We start from the raw sequence: 7,610 nt of genomic DNA, 5'->3' as shown, positions 1-7,610 counted from the left end.
TCTCTCAATCCTTTGTATCCATCTCATCAACTTGCTTCTCTGTACCATAACCATAATCAGGTTTCGCTTGCTCATTTTGTTTTTGTTTCATCATAACCATTTAGTAAAGTTTAGTTTTAAAAGTTACTAGTCGCTGGTTTTTTAAAAGTTATAACAAACTCCAATTGAATAGATAAAAAAAATATATCAGATTCACTAAATAGAAGAGATTTTCAAACTTAGAAGAAATTATTATATTTTTAACTTATAAGGAAAAAAATAGAAGAGATTTAAAAGTAGAACAAATCTAAATATTTAAAAGTAGAAGAAAAAAAAATAGAAAAGATTCAAAAGTAGAAGAAATCTAAATATTTTTAACTTATAAGAAAAAAAATATAAGAAACCTTCTAAGCAAATTATTATTTATCCAGCAGGATAAGCAATGTCGTCATCTTCGTCTGATGAAAATGATGAAATCGAGGAGAGATTGGATGATATTATCGAAGATTTCATTGACGAAATTTACGACGATATAGTGGAGGCCGAACCCATACCGCAAAGGACCCGTAGTTATACTGAACGACACCGCGAAGGAGGACAGCACCAGCTAAGCAATGACTACTTCAACGACGACCATTCGATATATTCGATACAAACTTTCAGACGCCGATTCCGCATGAATAAGGGATTATTCATACGTATTGTCGATGGCCTTGAACAATTCTTTCCATTCTTTCAGCAAAGAAAAGATGCAACGGGTAGGTGGGGTCTTACTGCACTACAAAAATGTACGGCAGCAATTCGTCTACTTGCTTATGGAAATTCGGCTGACACGGTTGACGAATATCTCCGACTTGGTGAGAGCACTGCACTTTCTTGTTTACATCATTTCACTGATGGGATAATACAGTTATTCGGAGATGAGTATCTGCGACGACCCACAGCAGAGGATCTTCAACGACTACTCGATATGGGAGAGAAACGAGGGTTTCCTGGGATGGTCGGGAGCATTGACTGTATGCACTGGGAGTGGAAAAATTGTCCAACCGCTTGGAAAGGACAGTACGCCCGTGGCCACGGAAAACCGACTATTGTCCTAGAGGCCGTAGCTTCACAAGATCTTTGGATTTGGCACGCATTTTTTGGTCTTCCAGGTACCTTAAATGATCTTAATGTCCTCGATCGATCTCCTCTGTTTGATGACCTTTTAGAAGGTCGAGCTCCCAGGGTGAGGTACATGGTCAACAACCACATGTATAAGTTGGCATATTACCTCACAGATGGTATATATCCAAAATGGTCAACATTTATCCAAACTATCACACTCCCTCAAAGTCCTAAACAACAGTTATTTGCTCAAGTTCAAGAATCAATCCGAAAAGATGTCGAGCGTGCTTTTGGAGTATTGCAAGCTCGGTTTGCGATTGTGAAAAACCCGGTTCGTACAATGGCCAAAGAGAAGATAAGGAAGATAATGAGAGCATGTATCATACTACACAATATGATAGTTGAAGATGAACGAGATGGATATTCAATGCGGTACGAAATTTCAGAATTTGAAGAAGGAGAATCTTCCAGAACTTCGAAGGTCCTAAACGCAACCCCTACACTAAACGAAATCCCGACAATTCTCAATAATATATTTCCCAACCGAAATGATCTTCGTGATAGGCAAACTCATGAACGATTGAAGAATGATTTGATCGAAAACATTTGGAATAAATTTGGCGATGAAGATTAATAATTAGTATCTTTATATTTAAACCTTGTATCTTTTAATCCTTGTATCTTTAAATTGAATCCTTGTACCTTTTATTTTAATTATGCAATTAATAAATTTTTAATTTCAATTTTTTTTTAAAAAAATAATAATATTTTATTGTTAAAGACTCCGTCTTCGGGATCACCATTCGACGAGCTTTTTGGACTCGAATACTTTACTTTTCAAACAAAAAAAACAAAAAAAAATATATTAAACAATTGCCAAAGATCCCAATGCGGGGATATTCCAAATGCTCTAACACTCACGACATCATTAAATACTTCTGACTTTTCTCTTTTTATTCTCCAATCTCCATAGCTAATTTGTAGATCTGTAATTAAAGTCTTGAGTTATTATGTACAGTATGCAGTCTCCTAAATTTCAGCATTTCCCATATCTTTCATTTCATATGTAAAGAGACTTTGATTGAGTCGAAAGGGTAAAACCGTCCCTGAGTATACAAAAAATCAAAACTATCTTAAAAATCAGTCGGCCACCAAAGGAACAGAACAAGCTTTGGTTTAACCTAGTATTGCTTCTTTAGGTGCGTGTCTGAGTGATGTTGGTTAAAATAGATCTTGTCACCACTACTTCTATAGCTGATTACGAAACTACCAAAAAGCCCATTTCCATTTTCTTTATATCCCAGCATCTTTGGGATGTTCTGTCACCTTTATTGATTTAATATACTGGTATAAATAGACAAAAGTTTGCCGCCACCAACTACGTACCAATGTTATAGTATCAATTTAGGAAATATTTGAAAATGAAAGATGGATTAAAAACTCGCCTGTATAGAAATTATATTATATACATACGGAGTAGTATTGTTGTGGTCTACTTCTCATATTTATGATGGTAACATTAACATCAGACAAGAAAAATAAATAATTTATTTACATTAAAAGCCAGAAACTATTGGTCCATTTCCATGTTATTTTATAAACCCCATCATACTCGGAGCAGCCAACCAAAGAGAAGGACAACGAATAAGAGAATCATAGAGACACATCATGAACCAAACCGAAAGCTCCGCGGGAACTAATAACACCAAACTGGCCGTAACCGGATCAACATCCGCCGTACCGGAATGGACAACCGAGACCATCAATGGTGGATCATTCCGCCAAGTAGATCTCCATATCGGAACCAACGGCTGGGCCTCGCCTCCAGGCAACGTCTTCTCTCTCCGCTCCTCTAACTACTTCACGAACAAACAGAAATCTCCCGGCGGAGATTACCTCCTCTCTCCCGCCGGTGTGGATAAATAATATTTTATTGTTAAGGACTCCGTCTTCGGGATCACCATTGGACTTTTGGATTTCGCACGCATATTTTGGTCTTCCAGGTACCTTAAATGATCTTAATGTCCTCGATCGATCTCCTCTGTTTGATGACCTTTTAGAAGGTCGAGCTCCCAGGGTGAGGTACATGGTCAACAACCACATGTATAAGTTGGCATATTACCTCACAGATGGTATATATCCAAAATGGTCAACATTTATCCAAAGTATCACACTCCTTCAAAGTCCTAAACAACAGTTATTTGCTCAAGTTCAAGAATCAATCCGAAAAGATGTCGAGCGTGCTTTTGGAGTATTGCAAGCTTATATATATATATATATTAAACAATTGCCAAGGATCCCAATGTGGGGATGACCATTGCAAGTGCTCTTATAAAAATCTCTTGCTGGTCCAATCTTTGTCTATTTATTCCTAGACTTGATAGTCTATGTAATCTTTCCACACTTTGATACCTTTCACGTACCGGTTCGAGATATACTGACATATTATAAAATGTGGGCGGACTGTCCTTGGCTCAGCATTATAGTACTCAAAACACCAAAACAGTGACCAATAGACACACACCATTCATACTTGTTAAAACGAACCTTCTTTAATTTTAACTAATCAATAAACATCATACATAAAAAACAAACAAATAACCCACAAAAATGCGATAAAAAGTCTCTGAAAAACTGAAAATCTGCGTCATTTCCGAAATTGAGAAAAAGAGACACTTTCAAGTTTAATTAGTCTCAATAAGATTTTTTGAAGATTTTTTGGGAAACTAGAATTTTATTTCCTGTTAATACCATAATGCCCTTGTAATTAACCAAATAATATGAATTTTAAATATAAATTATAATTTTTGTAATTGATTTAATATTAATTAAAAAAGTAAAAACAAGTAAAAACAAAGAAAAAGAAATACTGTTAAAGAGTTTAGGGTAACTCTAATGGTTCTTATCTCGTCTTCTCCGCTGTTTCTCTCCACTCCTTCCATGGCGATTTAGGGTTAAGAGTTCTTCATCATGGTTCCGTGAATCCTTTCCTCTCTAACCTCGTTCTCTAACCTCGTTTTCGTCAATTTCCTCTTTGTTCTCAAACACTACATCCAACGAAATCGAAGTCTTTTTCCTCAACGAGTTTCGTCCGACAGTTCTTTTCGAAATCGAAGTGTTCTTCCGTCAATTTCATCAAAATCTTACATTCTTCACAGTAAGTATGTGATTTCTTCTATTGATTCTCTTAAGAGATCGCTTCTCTAAACCCTAGATTTGATTAAAACCGATTTGTCATCTTTCTTAAACAAAGTTAGTTCCCTTAGTTTTATGGGTTGATTAATCATCTTAAAACCGATTTGCCATGCATGTTACTGTTTTTGATTTGTAAAGAGTATTGATTTAGGTTTTTGGAAAGGGGAAATTTTTGGGTCTCGGTATATTATACTAGCTGTCGTTCGATTATAATGTTATCTTTTGTTTCTGCTCTCATTACAATCTTTTATCTTTGATTGTAGGTATGTCTGGGGAGTTACCGAAGTGGCTTATTAAGGAGGGTGAGGAGACCCAAGTGACTCAGATCAATAACAACGGCACAATGGTATGTTATATGGAGAGGTTGGAGGAATGGCTGCCAAATGAGTTGAAAGAAGTGAAGAAAGATCGGGTTTTTGCTCCAATTTTTAAGTTGTACAAGAATGGTTTGGGTTACTCGGCGAGAGTGATACACAGCTTCTTGTGTAGGGAGCTGGTGACTTACAAGAACTTTGAGCTCTGGTTTGCTTTTGCGAGGAGACCACTTCGATTTTCTTTGGTAGAGTGCCACGCAGTTACCGGCCTTCAGTGCGATACTAGTCTATCACGTAAGGAGTTGGTTGACTTCGAGGATGATGGTGGTTTCTGGAGCACAGTGGTGAGGAGAAAAGAGGGAGTAACTATCTTGGACCTTTGGAAGAATCACCATGAAGCTGTTGAGAAGTGGAGTAATGCTGATCGAATAAGACTGGTGTATCTGTGCATCATTGTGACTATGGTTTGCGCGAGAGATGAGAAGGCTAATATCCCCTTCAAGTATATCAAGTTGGTCATGGATCTTGAGAATGTTCGAAAGTATCCCTGGGGAGTTGCTTCTTTTGACCTTCTCTGCGAGTCAATAGCTAAAACACGTGACAAACTGAAGGAGAAGACTACTAGTTACGTGTTACATGGCTTCTCCTACGCCTTGCATATTTGGGAAATGGAAGCGGTACCAAAGATTGGAAAGCTCTATGGAAAAAAATTGAACAAGGGTTTTATGAACGGTCATAGATGCGTAAACTGGATGGGAGCTGCAAAGATTTCATACGGGAATTTCAATAGGTTGGAGAACATCTTTACATCCAAGGTAAATATTCCAATTTAAGGTGATTGCATCCGGTTTTAATGAGTTTTTAAATCTAACCTTGTTTACGTTTTATGTGTAGGATGACATCTATCCATACATCTCGTGGAGTGGGAATTGTGAAGTGGATGAGAATGCTGCTTTTCGCAGAGCTGATGATGTGGAGGATGATAGAATCAAGGTTCTCATGAGGATGATACATACTAAGCATGACTTCAGTGACCACATTTGGGAGTTCGAAGAGACACCAGAGTTTTCTTGGGGGCTTCATGACAAACAAGGAGAGGATGATGAAGTAGCTGAGAATGATGAAGAAGCTCCCAAGAATGATGAAGAAGATGGGAGTGATGAAGACTTTCGAACTCCAAGAGGATCATCGAACAGAGTCTCCAGAGCTAGAAAGAGAAAGAAGAGGCTCCCGGATCGTGGAATGGAAAAAAAGAAGCAAAAGGTTCTCTGTTCTAGACCACAACATGCGTCGTTTAATGAAGATATGAAGAGCTTTATGGCGTAGTTGTTTCAGCAGAATTTTTCTGCAATGGAAGAGAGGCTACAGAAACAGATGGGTGAAAGATTTGATAAAATGCAGTCTGAGTTTAAAGGTTCACTTAAGGATGCAAGCGTTGAAGTTGACGATATAGAGCCATCGACGAGGAAGCCATCACCTAGGAAGCCATCGCCTATCAATCCATCGCCGAGCAAGCCATCGTCAAGCAAGCCACCACCGAGCATTCCATCTCCAAGGAGGTCCAAACGCTTGGTAAAGAACTCCTAGTCTTCATCACTCTCCTCAATGTTTTTTTCACTTGTTTAGTTTTCATGTATGTTTGTGATAATTTCATCTATGTATTGGCGTGAAATGTTGTGTTTAATGTAGTCTCATTTTGGAAGTGTTGTTTGTTATGTGAACTTTGTATAAGATATGCATGGAATGGATGTTATTGTATCAATTTTTTATGTGTTGCTTGTGTATTTTTGAATTAACAGGATGTGAATTTGAGTCAAGTAGATGATATGGACGAAGACATAGGTACCCAAGGCCTTGAAGGGCTTTCTCAGTCTTCGTATGTGCCTGGTTTTGATCCATCACAGACCAATAAGGACAACGAAGCACGTGATTGGTGGACTCCAATGACTACTGTCCGAAAAGTACCAAAAGTTGAACCAATGGAAGAAACCGCAGCTCCATCACCGACTAAGTGGGAGAGATGGTGTAAAGGACCAAGCAAGAAACTTGAGCTTGGTGATTCACCAATGGCTGACGATGGTTCTCCCCAGTCCTTATTGTATTACTTCAACGAAGAATCATGGAATAGATTCACGCAATGGGCTTTAAATCCAACACCTTTAAGGATTGGTCATACAACCTTTAATTTGACTGTCGCTCAAAGGATATTAACTCCTGGGAAGTGGCTGGGAAATGAGGTATAGATTTCTAATACAATTTCAATGGTCGTAGGTTCTTAACATATCTTTGATTGTGACATTGGTATTTGTCAATATTCACGAAATGGATGCGATGATGTATATGTGGAGAGAGAACACAACTTTGAGGCGTTGGAATATAAAACGTGTTGTTTTTATGAGCGCCCTTTTCTGCCTCCAGCTCGACAATGCATACCGCAAATTTAATCCTAACAAAAAGGCCTACGAATTGCCGGATCTTTTTCTTGCTTACGGGAGAGGAGAGCTTCCGTCTCATGGCCGAACTGATAAATTATGGGGTGTTGATATTGATCGTCTCTACTTTTCTCTGTTTGTAAATGGTAAGAATCCTTGCTTCTTATACACGTCTCCACACTTATGTATCTCTATTTACAAATTTAGTAATGTCACACGTAGGTAATCATTGGATTTCTGTCTGTGTCAACATCATTGAAAAGAAAGTGGAAGCCTTTGATTGCCAACGGGGAAGGAATAGGCAATACATAGAGAAGTTTGCTGCTATGATTCCTAGGATAGTGAAGGCCGTTGCGCCACCTGAAAGCAAGAAGCAACTACTCCTCTCACCATATTATATCGTAGATGTACCTATAAAGTCCAGATTGAACAAATCTTGTGCCGATTGTGGGGGTATACGCACTGAAACACTTGGAATGTCTGCTGCTTGGTCTCGACCTCAGTTTAGTAGATGATGAGATCATGCAGGGTTGCCGCCAGAAGATTGCTCTGGATATATGGGAGGCTGCACAAGATTCAATGT

General features: G+C 38.3%; 1 protein-coding gene across 1 annotated transcript; it reads left to right on the top strand.

Moving 5' to 3' along the window:
* The first annotated feature begins 421 nt into the window (after positions 1-421).
* Positions 422-1,574, top strand: LOC106323863. Its single transcript, XM_013761916.1, has 2 exons — positions 422-1,417; positions 1,488-1,574. The coding sequence occupies exons 1-2, from the start codon at positions 422-424 to the stop codon at positions 1,572-1,574; spliced, it is 1,083 nt and encodes a 360-aa protein (XP_013617370.1).
* Positions 1,575-7,610: the final 6,036 nt, after the last annotated feature.

This window comes from Brassica oleracea, chromosome C2 (genome assembly GCF_000695525.1).
Source record: "Brassica oleracea var. oleracea cultivar TO1000 chromosome C2, BOL, whole genome shotgun sequence".
Taxonomy (NCBI): Eukaryota; Viridiplantae; Streptophyta; class Magnoliopsida; order Brassicales; family Brassicaceae; genus Brassica; species Brassica oleracea.
The sequence above is the reverse complement of the archived record's forward strand: the minus strand, read 5'-3'. Positions and strand labels throughout refer to the sequence as shown.